Source organism: Chionomys nivalis, chromosome 17 (assembly GCF_950005125.1).
Source record: "Chionomys nivalis chromosome 17, mChiNiv1.1, whole genome shotgun sequence".
NCBI lineage: Eukaryota > Metazoa > Chordata > Mammalia > Rodentia > Cricetidae > Chionomys > Chionomys nivalis.
Window position 1 is genome coordinate 40895676 of NC_080102.1, and position 22870 is coordinate 40918545.

A 22870-nucleotide genomic window follows, 5' to 3' on the forward strand; every position below is an offset into this window, starting at 1 on the left:
GTTTTTAGAAGATCCACCATTTGAGATAAGACAAGAAGATGAAGAATAAGACACTTTGTTAGATAAGACACATTGGCTATAAAGTCTCCAAACAACTTAGGAAAGTGGTCCAATCTGAGCTAAAAACCTGCTTTTGAAAAGCAGTAGCCATGGATGGGTTATCAACTGAAGTGAGGAGAATCCCGCATCACATTAAAGGCTGGCCAAACACACAGGTGAGATCCCAAGAGCGACGGAGCCTCCTGAGGGAAACCTGCATCTACTGAGGCAGGGATGGATGGAGAGTAAGGCCCTGTTCCTGATGGAGAGTCAGATGCAAGCCGCAAAGACCCTTTCAAGTTCTAAGAAAACCTACTGGGGGGCTGGGGAGACGGCTCAGCAGGAAAGCACCTGCTGCATAGGCACAGGGACCTGAACTATAAAGGGGACAGGGTGGTGTGGCTCTGCTATTCCAGCCTGGGGAAGGGGAGACAGGAGCATCTCCGGGGTTCATGGACCAGTCAGCTTAGACTAATGGAGTCTCAGGCTAGTGGGAGATCCTATCTCTAAACAAGGTTGTTGGCTTCTGGGGAATTACAGCTGAGGTTGTGCACACAACCATCTATCTCTCTCCCTTCATCTCTTCCTCCTCCTTTCCCCACATACCTTCGATGAATATATGGGGAAGGGTGTGGGACTCAAAAACATTTTGCCAACTACATTGATGATAATGTGTTGCTGGACATCAGCTCTGCCTATCTGTGGAAATCAGCCCCCTCCATGGAGCCTTTGATCAAGAGGCCTGTTGGCTACAATGTCACAGCACTAGACAGTAGAGTGGCTGCCTTAAGTAGATGGCCCCGGTGAGGGGCTGCAGCTCACCAGTTTCCTCAAAGAGACTCCTCTCCCTGGAACACCACCAGCAGAATGGAATCCTGCACTGTTTCTGCCTCAGCAAATGGAACCCCTATCCCCAGCCCCAAGGCCTGTAGCCACCTGATCCCACATCCAAAACACTCACAAACCCCACCAGCTCAGTCCGTTCTCACCTCACTGTGACAGTCTCTTGTACCCGTGTTTGGGCATGCTCCCTTGAGGAGGCTCTTTTCTAGAAGTGACTATCCAATAAAGGCCAGACCCTCAAGGGCTCCTCAGAGTCCCTAGGATAAGAGGCCAGCCTCACAATGGGCTCCTGCATTCTGTGACCTCACTCACCTAGCTCCAGCTAAGAGCTCCTGCTACCTGCAGGATAGTACGGGTGCAGCACTGCTCTGGGAGTCCCCTTTCCTCCTCCAGTCTGTGGCATCTCAAAGACCCATCCATGTGTCCCCTACCCTGATGATTTCCTGTCACACTTGTCTCTGAGTAAGTCCCTAGAGGTCAGGGGAGATGGCGAGGCACCATGGAACCAAGGAACAAACAGCAGACACTCAATGATGCCAGCGCTGCCAGTGGTATAGTGATGGAGGGGGCAGGATTCTGCCTGCCCTGAGTGGTAGTCATGGATCAACTGTCTGGAGGCAAAGAAATGGAAATGACAGCAAGAGCCTGCTTTAGCCAACTATGAGCTCCGGCCATCTCCACACTGGAGAGGAGGAAGAGCATTATGGAGCCAGAAAGCGTCCTGGTGGCCTAGCTCTCCTGGCAGTCTCCTTAGAAAATCAGAGCAAATGAGCACGGTTTGTAAAGCAAATAATAACCACCAACTCTAGGCACATGGCTAGGGAGAGTGTGCTATTTTTATAGATGGGCTACAGTGCAGCCACTAGAAGGTTCCAAGGAAAAACTTAGCCAGAAAGCATCAGTAATGGAGGAGAAGGAATGGAGAAAGACCACAAGGTGGCTGCATAAGGAATGGTTACACCTGTACACACCTGTACACACCTGTACACACCTGTACATACCATGACACACGCCCCGTGCGCCTGTAGTCTGAGCGGCAGTGACAAGGCAGGGTGCTGGCCAGATTCATGTCATCTCTGATGTTATCTAGTTCCCCTGCTGTCCATGTGTGCTGCTCCATCCAGAAAGCAGTGGTCAGAGTGAGTCTCAGGGTCTGGGGAGTGGGTTACACCCCTGCCTAAGCCATCACTTAGGGTGAAACCGCCACCCACAGAGACTGGAGTAGGCGGCACTTACTGATGATATCTGTGGCACGCCTATGTTACCTGGAGACCCAAGTAAGGAATGGCTCTCCAGGCTCTGCTGACATGGAACTTAATGCCCAGGGGAGAGAAATGTGAGCCAAGTGCCCCAGGTGAAGGGGAGGACCTTCAAGAGGGGACATGGCTGTCTGTGTAATGCCCCTCCTGACACTGTCATGAAGGCACAGAGCCAGCAGAGCAGTACTCATAACCCAGTACCAGCTAAGCACGTCCCTCCTGCAGCTGGGGAGTTGGCCGCTCGCTGTGTTGATGACATCATTCCCCTCTCAGCTAGAAGGGGGAGGTGGGCAATGGGAGGACCTTAAAGCTGTCCAAGATGTTCAGGGTCTAAGATGGCAGAAAAGGCAATAAGGAGATGGGAAGCTCGCGCTGACATGGCAGTTCATGCTGCAGATGTGTCTTTCCTATGGACCAGTCATGCCTGCAGTTCCACTGAGGTCATTCAGAAAGCACAGAAATCGCATAAAGGAAGGTCGCTGAAAATCCCACCCACTGGGTCAACTACTGTCACCACCTCTAGACCACCACAAAACCCTGGCATGAGGGTCCTCAGGCCACTGTGGCAATCACTGTGGCACTGTTGCCCCCATATGTACGCCAACACCTCCCAGAGATCCCATGCAACCCTGGAGGCAGAGCGAGGCTCCCTCGGGCTTTGCGCAGTGCCTGCTGGGCTCTGGCCCCCAGCTCCTACTGCCTCTCAGCTCAACTCCCAGCAGCCTCACTGAGCACCCGTGGGCGCCAGGGAAGAACAGATGGCTCCCGGTCTGGCGCTTTTGTGTCCCATATGAATGGGGGGAAATTGTGCTTTTTCTCTATAACTAAGAGGAATGTTCTTCCTAATCAGAGAAGACACTGCCATCGTCTTCAGATGCAGAAACCTTCCGCCAGCATCCAGATTTACTGTAAAGGTGCCTGGGAATAGGAATCCGTGCAGGGAACAAAGAGGAATATGTGTGTGTGTGTATGTGTGTGTATACGTGTGTGTGTGTGCGTATGTGTGCGAGTGCATATGTATGTGTGTATGAGTGTGTATACACATATGTATGTGTATGCGTGTGCGTATGTGTGGACTCAGGGCACACCTTCAGGAAGAGGAGCTCAACTCCTGGTGTCCTTAATACTACTGAGGCACCTATGGGGCAGAGGCAGTAACCTGCCCTAGAGCAAGCAGGTTTGGGCAAGGTGTTTAGAGAGTGAGGTCCATGACAACATCGGCTCAGAAAACCACGGGTGTACAATTCAACTCTGAAGGTCAGAGCCAGTCCATCCGACTATGCTTCACAGGGCCAGCTCTGCTCTCAGGACTCAGAGACGATCCTACAGTGTCACTCACCATCCCCCAGAGCGAGGAACCTCCTGAAACCTCATCCACAAGAACTCAGCCGGTAAGAAGAGGACCCTAATTAGAAACGGCACCAAGCTCGGCACTTTCTTCTAGAGAATGCCTATAATTAGTTCCAGGAATTGAAAAATTGCTTCATTCCATCAAATATTTTGATTAGCAAGGAAATTAATTGTACTGTGTCTTCATTTGTATTTACAGTGGGTAAAATGAATGCTAAAAATAACAATAGCGGCAAAACTGCCTGTCCAAAATAAATAAATAAATAAATAAATAAATAAATAAATAAATAAATAAACGGAGCATTGAAAACCCAGATGAAAATGAAGCCTGAGTTCTGGAAAGGAAGGTGCCCACTGCCCACCTGCGATGCCTGCCTGAGAGGTAGGGCAGAGGCAAGAAGGGGAAGGTGGTGCTCATGCCCAAGGGAAGACTGTCCTAGACAGGTGTCAAGACCCAGGGCTCTCTGCATGGTGAGGCAATAATGCCACCACCCAGGCCACATCCCGAGTGTCCTGTGGCCTGAGGACTGTGGAGGCTGATGTGAAATGTTTCCACAGGCTCATGAGTTTGAACACTTGGCCCCCAACCGGGAGACTGTGGGAGCATTAGGAAGTGGAGCCGATCTGGAGGATTATGTCGCTGACCTTGAGATTCCCAGCCCAGGTTCTAGTCCCCTCTCTGCTTCCCAATCCTTAAAGAAGCGAACATATTTCCGTCACCACGGAGCTGCCCAGGGCCTGTTACCCGCCATGATGGACCATATCCCTCCAAAATAAGTATTTCCTTCTGAGGATGCTGATTACAGCTTTGCCTAGAGAATTCCTGGCTTCCAGAATGTCTCTGGAAAGGCCCTAAATCAAACCAACCCTGTCAGTGCTTGCCGAGGCTGGCCTAGAAGCTGCCAGCCATGCTGAACTGTGCTGCCTTCACGGGGCACAGGCTAGACCACGTACAGTTTCCGTGATCCTCCCACTGTCCTGAGCAGCTGGGGCCTTCTAGTTCACAAAGTCACAGGGCTGGGCTTTGAGAAGTGGGACTTATGCTGTCTTCAGGGTCCCCCTGCCAGTGACAGAGCTCAAAGTGGTCCCACTCCAGAAACAGGCCAGTAGGCACCCATGATGATTCCTGCCACAGCCATGCAGGAGAACACAACAGCCTCCTTGGAAGAGGATCAGAAATTCCCAACCCAACAGGGCAGATGCCAGGTACCAGACTAGAGCGGTGACTGAGACTGAAGCCAAAGATGCCCACAGGGAGGAAACAGGGTGCAGGTAGCTTCTCCCGCTTCGCATCTAACTGGCCCTCACAGGCTCCTCAGCAAACCCCTGCCTGCTCCCTCACCGCCCCCTCTGCCGCACTCTCCTAGGTCTCCAGCTCACCACTGCACACAGTGGGTACTCACACACACTCCACACAGGCCTGTGCAGACTCCCGCCTCACAAATCCTTCTAGAGCATGAAACTGCCCTAAAGTGCAAAGCGTCAAAGCCGCCCCTTTGGCCCTTTAATGACTCAATAAACTCGGGCGAAGTCGCTTATGAGCATGCTAATAAATTCCTCTACTCAAATAACTTCCACACCACTGACCACATCATCACCAAGCATTCGGCACAAACGGGAGTCGGGCAGGAAACAAGTAATTATACAGACATTGGTGCTTGCTGGGCCGGGGATCCTGCGAAGCTGTGTCCACCACAGTGCGGCCAATCTGTGTAACAGTCCTAAGGGCAGACAGTGAGGTGGCCTTTACTTTACCAGAGGGAAACTGAGCATGTGTGAGTTTCCAGGCTGTGGGATTCTAATCCCAGCCCTAGATATCTAGCTCAGGGGGTTGCAGGTGATGGCGCGGGGGAGGCAGGGGAAGGTGACACAGGTCTCTGAATCTCAGTTTCCTCCTTTGTGATACAGCACTGGATGCAGCCCGCTCACAGCATGTAGCAGCATCATGAAGACCAACCATGGGGACTCATGGGAATGCCTGGAACATGGCTGGCTCAGAGCACCTCTCTGATGTCCACCTGTATGGTGACATTTGATTGTGGATTACAGGAGGGTGGCAGTGGCTAGCCAGGCACAATCACTGGGTGGGCAATTTGTCCTTCTTAATTTCTCAGCACACTCCAGTCAGGTGTCTTCAGGGGCCAAGAAATAGAACTTTCCGGGTTTTTTGTTTGTTTTTGGAATGGTCATTTTTGTGAAGCTGGGTCACCCAGTGGGGTCCTCTGAGTACACCTCTGTGTCCATCACATGCCTGGACCTGGGATGTGAGGAGTTCATCATGCACAGACTGGGAGAGGGTACTGTATCACAGCCATTCTCTGCAGAATTCCTTGACACCGTGACCCTGAGGTTAGCTCCTGGCTTCCTGGCATGACCAGCTAGCAGCATCATTGCTGAACCCACCTCTGGTACTGAGTAGATCCAAAAATACACTGACCAGGAGTGGTTTTCTTCAAGCAAGGAGATGCTGTCTTCACACAAAGCATTTGGGTGTGGGAATGTTTTTCTGGAGGCGAGGGGGAGCTTGGCTGGGGAGGGACAGGAGCACAAAGAGGGGGCCTGAGCTGTCACCCAACACCTGTCCCTTGCTGACTGCTGTCCTCTAACCTGGTCATGGGTCACATTTCAAATCTAACGTGTATCCTTCCTCCTAAATGCTGGAGAGGTCCAAGTGTCTTATCCTGAAGTCAGTGTGAAGGGTTTCCAATGATGATTGCTGGGGTCACCTTCATGGCTCCACTGGCCTCGATAACCACAGACTGGTTTTCCTGTGAGGGTGATGGGCATGGGAACTAGCTCAGGCCTGGCTCAGGTGCACTCCTAGGCCTGCCCACAGTGGGACTCCAGCTTTGGTGGGCTCTTCTGCCCTGACCCTGCATCTTGCCAAGCACCAACTGCACTGGTGCTTCTGGAAGTAGAAGGAGCCTGTGCTAAACCAGCCAGAGTGGGAGCCAGGACCCAGGATACAGAATGACAGGTGTCCCTGCGGGGAGGGTTCAAGACCCTCATGCCTGCTCAACAACCACAAGACGGAAGAGCATAGACATGTTTGAGAAGAGACATTGAGGCTCACACAGCATGACAAACGGGGGAGTGAGATGAGGACTACACTCTGTCCGTACACTGAAGGGCTCGATGAGGGCATGAGCACAGTCCTACGTCCCAAGGATCCAGCGGCCATGGATAGGCAGTGATCTTTGCTAACTTCCTTTCTGCAGAAGGTGCTGGCTTCCTTAATTACACCAGTAATCTCTTTAATTACTTGCTTCCTCTGTGTCCGCAGAGGAAAAGGATGACTGGTGTCCCATTAATGAGCTTAAGGGATGCTTTTACCCAGCCCTATCACTTCTGACCTTCTGGTGAAGAGCCTGGGATTAAGCTGTAGCAGGTTCAGTGGAGTCCCCAGTCACATGGAGCAGGAGTCCCCAGTCATTCTTGGTGGCCCAGAGCAAGGCACCTATGCTCTGCAGAGCACTCAAGAGCTGGTGGGTGGCCTCTGTCCCTGCTTTCTGCTCCAACTGGTGAGTAAACAGGACAAGGGACACTCACATGGTGCCTGTGTGATGATTCCCTTCACAGGGGCCTATGGTCCCTTAAGCCTGTGGTCCCTGGCTCGGCTTGATATCAGGCTGAGGTATTCACCTCTCAGCCAGGTGTCCTCAGAATGCTGGGAGGTGTGCAGGGATGGGGTGCGGCTACCTCTCTGCGGCATCCTCCTCACTGTGGTACAGGTAATCGCTAATGAATGAAGGCATAGAGAGGGTGGCAGCGGCCGCCTCTGTGGGCTGGGCTCTTCCAGTCTTCCACTGGCCCTTCCTCCATAACCCTCATGGGGTGTTGGGCAAAGTGTATCTGGAGGTGAGGTGACTCATAAAGAGAACCCCTAATAGCTGGCATGAGGGCCTCCAAGTGCCCCAGGTAGAGCCCTAGTGGTAGCCCCTCGGGGTGGGGGTGTCCTGTGTGACCACTGAGGTATGGGCTCTGCCTCTCCCACATCTGGCTTCAGTAGGTCTTTTGTTGTGCAGCCTGAGCAGACGTGGGCTCTTCCACATTAGCATCTGCTTTAGTTACCTTAGGACCTTAAACTTGGCACGCCTCTTCCTAAAGACCTCAACTTCACCCACATGCCAGCGACCCCATGCTGACAGGCCCTGATGATTCCTGATAGTCTTAGCCAAGGCCCCTCCCCCATAAGTCTCCCTCTCACACAGGCCTGTCTCCAGCTTCCCACCTGTTTTGGAGCACACCCTCACAACAGGCATGTGACCAGGCCTTGTTCACTATCCCCTGGGCTGGAGCAGGCACTCTGGAAGGCAGGGACCACACACCAGGTGATGTAACTCTGCTCCAGGGGGATCCAACACCTTTGGCCTCTCTGGACAGCATGCGTACACACACCCAGACACAAACAAATAAAAACAATTTTTAAAAATTAAAAATAATTGTAAAAGGAACCCCAAGAGTGCTGAAACCTCTAGTAGACCCCAAACCCCGTTGCTTACAGAGCCTGCCTGGAAAGACCCATGCAGAGGAGCAGAGAGAAGGACCCTGTCTTAGGGTTGCTGTTGCTGTCAAGGGACACCATGACCAAGGCAACTCTTATAAAGGAAATCAATTAATTGGGTGGCTTACAGTTCAAAGGTTTAGTTCATTGTCATCATGGGGGGGACACGGCGGCATGCAGGCAGACATGGTGCTGGAAAAGTAGCTGAGAGTCCTACATCTTGACTTGTAGGTCACAGGAAGTGATCTGTCTCACTGGAAGTAGCTTGAGCATAGGAGACCTCAAAATCCACCCCCACAGTGACACACTTCCTCCAACAAGGCCATGCCTCCCATGATCCCCTTGTGGATCACTTTCAAACCGCCACATACCCCAAAACAGCCACATTGATCAACAGAGGGACAGTCTCAACTCTCCCTTTAAAGCAATGAATTCAAGCTAACTAGTGTATGATGGACACATGTGGCAACCACAGATGTTCCCTAAAGCCATGAGTAATACCCACATTCAGTCACTGGAGACTTTAAAAAATGTTTTCATATGATGCAATCTAATATAGACAATTGTTTAAAAAATATCTTGTAGGGAGTTGCTTTCAAGATCAATAAAGATATTCCTGCCCTTTGATCTCAGACATTTTTGTTCCGGGCTTCTTTAAAATGTAGACATATGGGATCTGGGGAGGTGGTTCAGTAGATAAAGTGCTCATCACGCAAGCATGTGGACCAGAACTGGATTCCAGCACCCATGTAGAGACTGGGCAGGCACATTCCTAAACCAGCACAGTCCTAACTGCAGCCAAGATACCTATTCCTATACTCACAAGTAGTGATATTTCATTTGTATTTTGACAAACAAAGCTTGCCTGAAGATCATGGAGTAAAACAGTTGCCCTGGTCAACCTTACAGACCAGGCAGTGGTGACACATACCTTTAATCCCAGTAGCCACACTAGTTTGCACAGAAATCAGGTGGTGGTGGTGCAGGCCTTTAATTCCAGTACTAGAGAGGATTATAAAATAGAAGGAGACAACTCTCAGTCAGTCTCATTCTGAGGATTCTTGGAGGCAGGATCGCCATTTCAGACTGAGATAGAGGTAAGAGCCAGTGGCTGGCTGTTTTTCTTTTCTGGTCTTCAGGCTGAACCCTAATATCTGTATTTTTATTAATCTTGCTACACCCACTGATAAATGTAGCTCTCACCCCTCATCTGAGAAGCTCCTTTTTCACAAGAGATGGAGACATCATGGACAGAGATACCACAGAAAGCCAAAACTGGCCAAGATGAAGAGAACAGATGACCACAGGGCACCCAGTCCCAATGGATGTATCTACAATACAACCATACTCCTGAGCCTTGGGGAACATTGTAGAAGGGAAGGTTAAAAAATGGTTAGAACCAGAGAACCAGAAGTCTGCTGGGAGACTGTGTCTTCTAGCTGTGACAGGGAGGCTGCAGCCATGATATCTCAAAAAGACAGCTGCCTAAACAAGACCTGAGCAATGACGAGTGGACACACCATGGTGGATGGGGGACTATCACAAGCTCCACCCCTAGATGGAGAGACACAGGTAATTAACAGCTGCTAGGAGAAGGAAAACCAGACTTCCCCAAAGATGAACTCCCTGATAGGTTATCCAACCCCAAGGGGTCAGCCCTAAACACATACACATACAAGCAACACCAAGTGGACCTGTGGTGGTTGGAAAGAAAATGGTCCCGAAGGTAGTGGCACTATTAGGAGAAGTGGCCTAGCTGGAGGAAGTGTGTCAAATGCATTAAAAACAGAAAAGACCGCTCTTTCTCTTCCGGTCACAGACGCTTCGGGAGCCGCCGATTACAGTCCAGCCATGGCCAAGTCCAAGAACCCTACCGCACACAATCAGTCCCTGAAATGGCACAGAAACGGCATCAAGAAACCCCGGTCACAAAGATACAAATCTCTCAAGGGGGTCGACCCCAAGTTCTTGAGGAACATGCGCTTTGCCAAGAAGCACAACAAGAAAGGCCTGAAGAAGATGCAGGCAAATAATGCAAAGGCCATGAGCGCACGTGCGGAGGCCATCAAGGCCCTGGTGAAGCCCCAGGTGGTGAAGCCCAAGGTGCCAAAGGGCCCCAGCCGCATTGCTCACCCCAAGCTTGGGAAGCGGATTAGAAGCTACATGGCCAGGGGTCGTAGGCTCCAAAAAACAAAGCCCAAGGTTCAAGCCAAGGCAGAGGCCTCAGCTGCAGCTCAGGCTCCCAAAGGTGCCCAGGCCCCTGTGAAGGCCCCATAAAAAAGGTCTCAGTCTGCCAATGTGAAGACAGATGGACTGGTGTGAATATCTATACAGTATTTGCAGATGTTCAGGACCTTATGCTGTTTTTACAAATAAACTTGAGGCAAGTTCTGTTAAAAACAAAACAAAACAAAACAGAAAAGACCATCTTCAACGAAGTGCAGAAGCATCGGCCTGGAAACTGCCTTTCTTGCAGTGGGCAGGAACTGTCTGTCACCTCGTTCACCCAGTTAATAGTGAGGAAACACCCAGGGATGATCGGGAGCTCACGGCACTTACAGTGACAAGCCACCATCACTGTGGGGTCACACGACTGCTGCCTTTTCTGAAATCTGTACAACAAACAATGTATTTCTGATAAGATGACGAAAAGCATAACCACAGTGGAGAGAAATGGTCACCAGATGTGAAGATCACAATCCTGCCACAGACCAGGAGAAGGTCTTTACAACTTACAGGCAACATGGGCTACAATCTCTGCAGCTGAAATCATTAACACCAAGGCAGAGGCTAATGTGGCTGAAAACACAGAGAGTGGCGGGGTCACGGAGCATCAGGAAGTTCAGTGTGCACTAAATAACCACCTAAGAGACGCAGGCAGCTTCAGAACCAATAGCTATTTCACATGGAACAGCAGTGTGCGTGTGTGTGTGTGTACGCGTGTGTGTACCCCTGTACATGCGTCACATATGTGTATATGTATACATGTGTGTCACAGAAGATAGGCACAGAGGTTATTGTCTATCATGGAGGAAACCCAAGATAACCTACATGCTTCCAGCAGAAGGGTGTGAACACACACACATATATACATACATATACAAGAATACTAGTGTGCTCTTGACAGATTCCATTTAATATTGAGATTATTTTTGTAATAGCTTATGTAAGTGAACTAAAGCTAATGTTAACATCAGTGAAAACTGGGCATGCTGGCTCATGACTGTAATCTCAAGTCTTAGGAGGCTGAGGCAGGAGGATGTCCACAAGTGGGAGACTGGAAGCCAGGCCTCCTGGGTTCACACATCAGCCAGTACTCACTCACTGGGGAGGTCACCCAGAATCTCCAGGCCAGAGTCTTATAAAATTGGCATATTATATTAGGTGGTGCCTAACCAGGAGGTTCCTGCCACCGGCTCTGTCTCCTCTCTAGGATGTACCTGTTATACATATGACTGAGGACAGTGAGCTTCGGTGTCAACATATGGTCACACATACACAGACAACTGGAAAGGACATCAACAAAGGACCAAAGCAGACAGCACAGATGACAGCTAGCTCCATCTAGCATGAGCTCTCTGTGGTTTATCTACTGGTTTGTTCCTCCTATACCTCCATCAGGGGTCACAGGAGTCGGGCAAGGGGTCACAGCAGGTACAGCCCCTCCCTCAGCACAGAGTGCTGTAAGGAATGCTGTCCACTCAATCATCTAGGCTGGAACTGCTGTCAGTGATGCTGATCCCACTTCTGCAGCCATGAGACGCAAGCTGGCAACAAGTGGCAAGTTCATCCAGAGTCCCTCTCCGGGGATGACAGAGAAGAGCCCCGTGGGCAGCTGTTGCCATTGCCCCTCCATGGAGTCCTCCCTGGCTTCCCACCTGGGTGTCCGTCATGACCCACCCCACTTGGACATTCATCTCTGCCTGGAGCTTGGCCGGGGGAGCCCTCAGTAGGTCATGGTGGCCTCATTTCCCTGGAAGTCAGATCATCTTCCGGGATCTAAGAGCCTCTGAGTGCAAAAGGCACCGAATAAAAGCAAGCGCTCGGGCTTCTTTCAAACAAAAGAAAACACTTCCCCACAAAGTAGAGAATACACTTTCCCTTCCAGCCCTCCACACAGTTTATCAGCTGTCCCTTTGTCACTGCATTGCAGAACGACACCTTACCTCCTCCAGGAAGGAGCCGAAGTTCTCTAGGAAGTATTTCCAGTGTATGTTGGGTGTTAGGTGGAGTCTTAATTTCCTCAAAAAATAATGATACTGGTTATCTGTTAGTTTCTGACAGAAACTCTTCAGGACATCTCCAAAGTCCATAGCCTTCACAAACCCAGTGTCCTCTTTATCCAGTGCAGAAAATGCCTAAAGCAAACAAACACAAGGAAAGCTGGTAAGGCTACTGGCAAATGAATGTTGCAGCCTATGCTTGAGGGGCTGTGCCCACACCATGGGCCAAATCGTGCAGTCACCCTGACACACTGCAGGTAGAAGCATGCGGTCATCAACTGGGAAGATGTGAAAACATGCTACGAACAGACACACGTTTCTTTCCATCTGTTCAAAGAACATCATTCATTCTTACTGCACTTAAGATGCCTTTTTTTCCTCCCCTGAGACAGGGTTTCTCTGTGTAGCCCTGACTATCCTGGAACTAACTCTGTAGACCAGGCTGGCCTCGAATTCACAGAGATCTGCCTGCCTCTGCTTTCTGAGTGCTGGGATTAAAGAAGTGTGACACCACCGCCTGACAAAATGCTTTTTTTAAAAGTAAAAATTTAATGTGCCTGCAACCTCCAGTCCAGCTCCCCTGAGCCTGCTTTCTTGATCTGTGCTACATAGGAACACCTTGGGGCAGGAAGAGCTTTACAGCCTGCAGTCACTGAGGAAGTGGGGCAGTCCCTGGCCCTGGGTCCTGGGCTGAGATGCTCGGCTAAGTCCTGATCTCCCTCAATTTCAGTGCATTCTCCATGAAGGGGACTTAGCTGAGGGCGGTTGTGAGTGAGTCTTTGGTGAAAAGGTGCAGTGATGTGGGAACCAGGTGCACAGCCATCTGAACGAAGATCCAAGCCCAGCGAGCAGTTTGTGCTGTGAGAGTACTGGAAGGTGTGTGGCGTGGGACACTGCGGCATTCTGGGTAACGCTTGAGAAGCAGTGTGGGTCCAGCTCCCTCTCGCCACAGGGCCTGAACCTCCTGGGCGTCTGTGGGTAAACTCCGTCTGCTATCCACAGGATGGGTGGAGGAGCTGAACAGGAAAGGACTTTGAAATCTATAGAACGCTGCAAGGGTACAGTGTTGCTGTATTGCCTGGAAACAAGACAGGTGTGTGGCATCTGCAGTGGCACTCAGTGATGTATCCAGACGCCTGGTCCCCTCTAATGGCCATCCTGAACCACCCTTCCTGGTAAGGGCCTCAAGCACATGGTCCTAGTGGCCTCTGGCAATCTGCTGGTCTGAGCTGGCTGTCATCTGGGGTTGGTATGCTGGCCTCAGTCACCTGTGGACCAGGCTGGGGACATACCTTTAGGAGCATAGTTCCACATCACTCCTTCCAAAGACACCAGCATGGTTCCAGCCACCGCATCACATAAAAGGGGCACTCAAGGGACAGTGGAAGAACACCCTTCTCCTCGGATGACTCACAGCTTTCTAGTCTCCTTCCCAGCTGTCTTCGTGACACCCCCGTCCTGTTCAACCTTCTGAAGGCCACTTTAACATCACTTTTCCCCATGGGTCACTTTCTTGAGCACACTGAGAGCTCACGAGATATGTGAGCCACTGTCATCCAGTCTCTCTGTCCTTCAAAACAAATTATACTTGTGTGTATGAATATGAGCACGTGTGTGCCGAAGTGCAGGTGTGGAGGTCTGAGCATAGCCCCAAGTGTCAGCCTCATCTTATCCCTTGTATGAGGCTGGGTGCCTCTGTCTTTTCTGCCTGGTCCTGTGGTCTCAGCTCATCCCTGAACTCAGTCTTCTCTGTCTAGTCCTGTGGTCTCAGTTTGTCCCCGAACTCTCTTCTCTGCCTAGTCCTGTGGCTTCAACTTGTCCCTGGACCATCTCTCTTCTCTAGTTGGCCCTGGCCTCAGGCTGAGCAGAGTCAGGGTGTTTATTTATTTTTTTTTAACGGAGCAATCCTGGAGGTGCAACTGCTCCAATCAGCAACCTGGATCCAGTAGATGCTCAGGAGACTGGGGGGAGGTGGATCTGGGCAGGGCTTGGAGCCGCTGGGAGGGATGGAGGTGACTTTACCTGACTGGGCTCTTTGCAATCTACCCTACCTTTAACAAAGCAGGCTGGGAGGATTCCACAACTGCCTGCATGCTCTTCACCACCTCCTCGGGGTTCAGCTTGGAGAAGTTGGTCTGTGGCGAGCATTCTTCTCTTTCTTTTGGCTGAGCTTTGCTTGTCTTGCTGATCTCAAGTGCTCTCAAAAAGTCGAGGGGATTGATGCAATTGTTATGCACACTGATGCCCAAGCTTCTCCCACAAAAGAAAAGAATAGATTCATTGAAAAGAAAAGTTGCTTATTCATTCAACAAACAGTTGCAGAATACAGGGGCAGTGTGGGGGAAGAGAATGGCTTGAAGAGGGTGCCCATCCTGCTGTCACAGGCCCGCTTGTGCTGGTTTCTGATGTGCACACATGAGTGTCACCACAGAGAGGAACAAGGTGAGAGCTACGAGAGGCAAGACTGAGGGTTGCCCAGAGGTGAGGCCATGGGCTGGGCTGCTCTATCCTGAAGGCCCAATTCCTGACAGCTGGGCACTGGAGCTCAGAGTTTCAAGAAGCAGGAAGCAGCAAGAGTTACTGGGTAAGAGATGCTGGCCCACCCTTGGGGCATTTGCAGAAAGACTGGGAGGATAGCAGACCTAACTGGGCACCCACCAGCCATCTGAGCTACGGGCTGGAGAGGAGCTTCCTGTCATGGTGGTGTGCAGGGAAGCGTGGCAGGGGAACTCAGAGGAGAAGTGTGTGTGTGTCAGAGAGAGTACAAGGACAGGGGAACTGAGGCAAGCACACTAAATTCTTTTCTAAGTCTCACTGAAATGAGGTTGTCAAGCCCAAAGCTCTCCGAGGGTATTGTGCGAAACCTATCTAGTTTAATATTTCCTCAATAAAAACCTCCATCTCAGTATATGTCCCCACAAGGGCATCCATGGAGCAGTGACGGCCCCTTTGTGTCCTCAACTTGGACTGGGAAACAATTCCCTTCAAATTGCAAAAGAATAACTTGAGTAAGGTTGGAGAGTTTCCTACAAACACCCAGTGTGACTCAGAATGAAGTTTCATGGCTTCCCGGCCCCAGCTCCTGGGCTGGGGACATAGCTCGGATGGGAAAGGGCTGCTAAATCAGATCACCGACCTGAACTGGATCCTGTCCTCGTTTGCTTTCGTTTGTTTGTTTTAAAGGCTAGATGCGGAGGTGGAAGAGACATGTGGATGCCCAGGGTTTGCTATCATAGCCTACTTGGTGAGTTATAGGTTGGTTTCCTGTCTCAAAAAAAAAAAAAAAAAAAAAAAAGAAAAGAAAAGAAAAGAAAAAGGCAGACAACATTCATGCGTGTGTACACATATGCATGTGTACCTGCACATGCGCACAAAAAAGGTTGCTACTTCTGTGATTCAGTTACTGGAGCCCTTGAGTACCAGCTCAGACGCTTGAGCAGGAGAAGTTTCCAGTGACTCGGATGCTTCTGAAGGAGAGGCAAGAGCCTAGCTTTGCAAGGTGCAGCTGCAGAGCAGCTCAGCCTGCTTGCGTTGGCACAGATCACGTGACAGGGACACAAGGAGACAGACAATCAGCACTGCTTCATGTGTAGGGAGGAGCTGCCAGCGCAGTATTAAAATGCAGCAATAAAGCAAATGCATATGCGGACCTCCTTGTGAGGGTTTGGAAAAGTCTATTTTGGATCCAGGAAAGAATAATCTACATGTAATTACCAATAGTCAAGATGTTTATCATCAAGGGGTCTTTGAGGAGGAACAAGCAACTCAGTGATGGATCCTTATTAAGGCTTCGACACACAGAAAAGTTGATCATCCATTGAGAGGTGGAGCGCAGAAGCTCCCAGGCCTTTTGTGCTGTTTATAAAAGTATCAAGTCTAACTACGATTTAACAAGACTCTGTCAGAACCACTTAACTAATTATTTATCTGTATCCACTTTCCCATGATTTATTCATTGAACATATCAATTCTTATTCAGCTGGAAATAGATTCAGTGGGAAGGCTCTGAAAGGAGGGAGAGAACACGTGAGCAGTTGAAGATGGCATGGCCCTTCATTTCCATATATCACACATATCACACAACACATATAGCCATGACTAGCATGAGCTATGTGGGGGAGAAGACCCCAGGCAAAAAGGGAGAAGCTGAGTAAGCAGAGAGGGAAACAGACTCACAGGACAGGCAGGGCCCTGCAGCAGAAGCAGGAGCAACAATGGTGGCCCTGCCCGCATTTCATAATAATGGCCAAGACTTCCAGAAGAAATGGGAGCCACCAAGCCACAGGTCCAGGAAGCTTGGTGAACATGGAGCGAAGCAAACACAGGCTGATCTACACCCAGGCACAGCAGATGCAAATCAACAGACTCAAACCACAGGATCCCAGAGACAGAAAGAAAGATTGTGAAAGGAGCCAGAGGGAAGGGCAAAGTGTTCCTACATGGGATAAAAGCAAGAAGCACATCAGACTCCACCAGAAGTCACATGGGAGACGGAAGCGGGTGTCAGAACATTTGAGTGATCAAAGAATTTGAGTTCTGTCTCCAGGGCAACTATCCTTCAGAAGGGAACCGGGGCTGGGAGCTGGATATACTGGGGCCTTGCTCAGGCCAGCCTACTGAGAGATTCTACAGTCCTCCCACAGGTCCAGGGTCCCCAGGAACAGAATTCCCAACAGACAGATGTTGTTCAGCATTAACACAACCTGAGTGTGCTCTGGGATTCGTGCTGTACCATTTGTCTCAAGTTCAGGTTCACCTGGGAGCCCTGGGTCTAACCTGACAATGCTCTATTCGTTGGTAAATTAGCATCCCCAAGAAAGGCTTTAAAGGTGCTGACATTGGGAACTTCAAGGAGACAATGCACCAGGTCTCCCTGTAGTGCAAACCGTGCCAGACTCACCTCTCTGGGGAACTTCTTTCTACTCCACTCCCAGCATCCCTGGTAACATAAGCATGCTTTTGAAAGATGTGTCCAACATGAAGGACTGTTGCAAAAGCTGAGGATAGATTTCTCAGGTGAAGAAAACTGGTTTTAAAAGACTTAAACTTTTATTTATGTATTCATCACGCATGCATATGTGCATGCATGTACATGGGCCACAGTCTGCATGTAAAGGTCAGAGGGCAACTTGAGGGAATTCGCTCTTTCCTTCCATAACCCAGAACACTGAACTGAGATGGTCAGGCTTGGCAGCAAACACCTTTACCCACGAAAACATGCCCCCCCCCACACACACACCAAGAAAATTTTGAAAAACAATTTGCTACTTTCTGATAAATGAGATTGGATGTCCGTGAATGAAGAACAGTATACCTGCTGCAGGACAGCGACACTGAGAGGACAAACCCAAGCCCTGAATACTGGGAGACAGTTGGAGAAACAAGAGTTGGAAGTGAGAACTGGGGCACTCTCCTAGAACCCCAAGAGAAGAGTAAGAGATACAGATTAAGTGAGAAAGATCCAAACCCTTGCGGAGTCGAGTCAGGGTGGCTTCAGGGTTCAGCATCAGGAGCTTCAAAATGAACGAAGGAGTGGAACTCATGAATGAACTAAGACAAGAACACTTCCGAAAATCACAAAACACAAAACAGCGTGCCTTAGGAGACTGAACACACTGGACAGGGACATTTGTCACAGGGTGAGCTGGGGATTTATCAGCGGTGACAAGGAACCAGGATGCTAAGCTAAAGGGAAGAATAATCACATGACCCTGAGGACAGTACTGTGTAGAAAGGAAAAGTGATGGCTGGTCACCGGAAGGTGTATCCTGCTGGAGGACCACCCAGAGTCAGGCCCAGCCCAGCAACAGAGAACTGGGCCATTAAGTTCTGTGTGTTTGTGTGAGGTGGTAGAAGCTAAGGGATGAGAGACAGGAGACAGTCTATTCCAAGGCCACAAGCAGAAAGCCTTGAGCTACTGACTGTGGGCGTGGGAGGCAGGGGCAGGGGCATGGGCAAAAGGACTGCTGCTTTCTAGGAACTGGGCCCTGGGAGAAGTTAAGCCCTGGCCAAACTGGTCTCTGTGCTTCTGGCTAAAACACAGAACAGCAAAACAACAAGTGGAGGTCACCTCAAGGTCAGCGGTGTGGAATAGATAGAAGAAAAGGAAAAAGAACAGCATTACCAGCCCAGTACAGCAAGGGACATACTGGGGGAAGGGGAGAGAGGAAGGGAGGAGAACAGCAGGCAACCTCTTCAGAAGGCTGATGAGCTCCTCTTCCTTCAGGGAACACCCACATTCTTGCAGCACGTTCTGCACCTTGGAGAGGGCTGCAGAGCCCGTCTTGGATTTTTCTAGCATGTTAAGTGCCTTGCTGATCTCTTCATAATGTTCCATGAGCTTCTCCCTGAAAGAGAAGCCACCCCAGACACCTAAAGCCAGGAGAGAAGCGATTTTTGATGCCCACTCTGCTGTGACAACTTGATTGCTCAGCCAAGAGCTAATTTGGAAGGTGCTTTGTGGGCTTGGTGCAATGTTTACATGAAAAGGTGTCCCTGAGAAAAGCTATCAGCCTCTGCCACTGCTGTTTTATTACTGCTATCATTAGCAAAACTGCCCGGAGAAATGTTGGCCCTGTGTTTGTGTTAGAGCTGGTGCTTTTCAAAGAGAACCAAGAATTTAACACAAGGATATGGCAGGCAAGAAAAATGCCTCTTCCCTCAGTAAATGCGTGTGTGCACCTACTATGTCAGTGTGTTTCTCTGGGTGTTGGGCACACAAGGGCCTCAAATAGGCATCTTCAGTGGAACCAAGATCACGGGGGGACAGGTCTGGGGTCATGGAGAGAACATGCGCACAGCACAGTGGGTTGGCAGGAAGGAAGAAGAGCTGGTGCGAGGAACCCCCAGCCCCACAGCTGCAGTGGACCTCACTCGACACCAGCTGACCAACACTAAGGTGACAGGACTGTGCCTTGCAAGTGTGAAGGCCTGAGCTTAATCCCCAGCACCCACATGATCTGGTGAGCAACCCCAGCTCTCAGAAGGCAGACAGGCAGATCTCTGGGTCTCAGCTGCTAGCCCAGCCTAAAGCCAAGCTCCAGGTCACTGAGAGGCCTTGTCTCAAAGATCATGGAGAACAGCACCTGAGGTTGACCTCTGGCCTCCAAATAGCCAGCACACACATGTACATGGGCACATGCATTCTCCTGCCTCCCCTACCAGGCATGGCCTGTGACAGACTGTTTAGATTCTGTCTTCTTCACTCTTCCATGTCTCCAAGCATCTTTCTCCTAAGACACTGAGGGAAACACCCACCTGGTGAGCTCAGGTGCCATCTTGGTTCCTGGCTGTCCCTTGGGGGGACAGAATGGGTTATCTGTTCTAAACGTTAAATCTGTTCTGACTCTTATCCATCATCTCCACTTCGTATTTGTGAGATGGCTCCTTGAGCAAGGCTGGAAACAAACCGCTGAACCAAAACTGTCAGAAGGCAGGGGAGGCAGGCTGCGGTGAGGCACTGGCTGGCCGGCAGAGAGGATGGCACTTGGCAGAAGCCATGTGGAGGCCCAGGCCCTTCCCTTGCGGGCCTCCTGACTTGCAAGAGGCTCGAGATACTGACGTCTGACCCAGGTGAGCATGCTGGGTGTCCTGAGTGTACCAACAGCCCTGCCTTGGGCTGCTTACGGTGTCCTGTGAACCCAGCCCCACGCTACGGCTACGGAGCCCCCGCTTGTCCCACGACACTGCCATCCTGCTTAGCTCTTTGAAAAGAAAGCGGACGAGAGTGGGGAGGATCACAACAGTTTCTGGAGATACAGATTTTTAGAAAACTGAGGCATTCAGCATTTCCTGGACTGTCTTGTGAGCAGCAATTATTTCCCTTTCAGAGTAAACATGTGCACAGAGTAAATGAGGGCTTGGAGCAGAGATGGAAGAACGCCGCCAAACAGAGCTACTGTTGGCCCACACTGAGCAGCATGACTGTTCCGGGGTCTTGTCCTCCTCTGGCTCTGGCCAGGGAGGCTGACAAGGACCCCGCTGTGACCTTGTAGTTGAGTCCTGTTCCCTTCCTTCTCTGCTGGGTTTAGCTGCCCCCTCTCCATGTGCCTTCTAGAAAGGGCCTGTGCCAGTGGCTGGTCACTGTGGCTTTTCTGACTTTCATTCTTAAGAACAGAATAAAGGCCTGGAGAATGGATACAGGACCACAGAAGCCTCTGCTTCACCTTCAACGTGCACTAGGGCACGCATAGCAAAATTAAATCCTTGCAATTGAGACAAAAACCTATTTCTCCATCCCTTCAGTTCATCTACCAATCTGATCAGAGTTCAGAAAGTCAGTCGCCCTGATGGGTGGTCATCCTTTAATGCTTCCTGCAAGCCACGATCTATGCATGCTGGTGTGCACGGAGCCAGCGGTGGTGGTGCTGGGTGTTGCTCCTTAGAAGCCATCACTTTGTTTTGAGCCAGGATCCCTTCCCGGCCCTGCAACTCCCCAGGTTGAGAACCAGCTGACCAGTAAGCCCCAAGGACCCACTTTTCTCCACCTCTTCAGCACTGGCTTTGCGAGTAGGCAGTACCATGCCTGGACCAAGATGATTTTTTTTTTTTTTTTTTTTTTTTTTTTAAGAAAATGGAGCTGATCAGTTGTTTGTCTTCTCTGGTAAGACAGTGCCGTGGAGGCAGGAGGTCAAGCAAGTGTGCATGAGTAATCTGGTCCTGGGGATGAGAATGTAGTGTCACGCATAACTTCAGCTCATCCCTGCACTGCCACCAGCAGAGAGGAGAGAAAGCGCATGCCTTCAGAAGGGCCAAGGAGCCTCATTACTCACACACGGGGGGGAGAGACGGGAGAGACGGGAGTGAAGACCCTCGTGGGTAATGAGGCCAGCCCTGTCTGCTGGAGATAAATCCCACTTTTCATCAGCTTGTGGCATGTTTGATTTATACCAACCTTGCGTGTATTTTACACTGAATTTCACAAACTCGGTTCTCGGCCTGCAGTTTCTGTGGTGCGGTAACTTTGACATAATCCAGGGGTAAATTCCACCTGCTTGCCTCTTAAACCCATCTCATTCCTACTCTGCCCTGTGTCTGTGGCTTTCTTGCTTCCTTTGGAGGTTCTTTAGCAGCCTCTTTTCCACTTGGGTGCCATGTAGTTTGTGGGGTGGAGATGGGAGCTGAGTCCCATCATTTGATAGGACAAGCAAGGGACAGTCACACACACAGGTAAAATCAAGAAGAGCCACAGCCAAGTTACATATCCAATGGCTCACCCTCACTCCATGTCTCCCTGGCCTTGCTCAGGTACAGATATTCCTGTCTGTTCATTTCAAACCCTCATGGCCTGTGGACCATTGTTACGTGCATTCCAGTGTTTCCAGCAATCGTTTCAATAGGCAGACACCAGGTCATACTCCCCAAGGCCAGCATGCTGACTCAAGATGGGAAGGTGCTTCCTTTGCTGACGTCAAAGGTGTATTGTGTGTCATCCCGTGCAACGGTGGAGCAACCCTTGGTTGTCCTGGGGATAAACCCTCTAAGCAGAAGTGATTGAGTTAAACCACAGCCATTCATTCATCCATCCGTTCATTTAAAGGTACTTACGTGATGCCTGTGGGGTATCACAGACATCCTATGGGGCCTACATTCCAGATGGGCCATAGCAGGGTGCAGGCACCATGCCATGCACAACCAGGAAGGGCCAATATTCAAGGAGGGGCTAATAACATGGGAAAGAGCATGTGAGGGAAAGACGTGTGGAAGCTCCCTGTTCTGTGGCTCTTTGGCAAAGCTGATTTCTAGGCTCTACAGTGGGGCACGATGTTATAGCCTTACAGGAATCCTGTCAGAGCAGCCTCCACTATCTGGGTGAATGAGGACAGAATCCAGAAGCGGCCCCCAGTACTGACACACCCACCTTTCGGTCATCTGCTGCAGCTCCTGGATTTCCTCCTGGATCTGCTTGGGCTTCGTGAAGTGACCCAGAAAGTTGAAATAGTCTTCCTTGTAGGGCCGGTGGACCTTCGGCGAGTATCGGATGCCCAGTCGCTCCAGAAACTCTTGGTACGTGATGTAGCCCCTTCCCTCCGTGTCATAGCTTTCAAAAACAAAAACCATGTTGTCATCAGTGGCATGGAGGGTGGGCTGGCATTCAGGGGCCAGGACCACATCAGCAATTTGGGGGAAGTTTTCTTCCTTGCTAGCTACAGACAAGCCCAACAGACTCATCACAAATCTAGTCTCAGTCTGTGCCTCTGACCCTCTCTGCACTTATACCTAACAGGAGCTCTGAGTGACCCCCACGCACATTGGCTTGATCATCAGAGTGACCTGCCCTAAGAGAATGGACTCAAATCACACGGCAGCCATGTCTGTGGAAACACAGTGGCAAATCCAGACAACTGAAACCCCCTCTGCACACATTTTTGTTTCAGCACCCTCCGTGTAAATGGACTGTGCCAAGGGTTAGAAGAAACTCTTTCAGGAAGCATATTCTATCCTGAAGCCTCGATAAATGAGTCCCACTTGATTCAAGATGTTAAAAGCCCCCGTTCCCACTTTGAAGAGACACCAATTACACATACCCAGCGAGAGAGCCTAGAAGGAAAACAAGATAAGAACTGTGCATTGTGCCTTTTAAGTCATTTTCTGTTATCAAGATTTTTCTGAATTATAATTCATTAAAAAGGGAATAATGGAGGTTTTATCTC

The 22870-nt window shown here is 50.2% G+C and overlaps 2 protein-coding genes across 4 annotated transcripts in view; one reads left to right on the forward strand and one right to left on the reverse strand.

Moving 5' to 3' along the window:
- Efcab6 (EF-hand calcium binding domain 6) overlaps positions 1-22870 on the reverse strand; it is a 167084-nt gene that overhangs the window by 16243 nt on the left and 127971 nt on the right. For 2 of the 3 annotated variants that reach the window (XM_057792082.1, XM_057792083.1), the window contains 4 exons: positions 22078-22257; positions 18410-18565; positions 14270-14468; positions 12162-12353 (listed from right to left, as the gene is read on the reverse strand). In XM_057792082.1, the coding sequence (XP_057648065.1) occupies positions 12162-12353; positions 14270-14468; positions 18410-18565; positions 22078-22257 (727 nt within the window). Of the gene's footprint in view, positions 1-12161; positions 12354-14269; positions 14469-18409; positions 18566-22065; positions 22258-22870 lie in introns of all 3 variants that reach the window. The other variant, XM_057792080.1, reaches the window with a different exon arrangement.
- On the forward strand, positions 9847-10272 carry LOC130888763 (60S ribosomal protein L29-like). Its single transcript, XM_057792084.1, has one exon. The coding sequence runs from the start codon at positions 9847-9849 to the stop codon at positions 10270-10272; it is 426 nt and encodes a 141-aa protein (XP_057648067.1).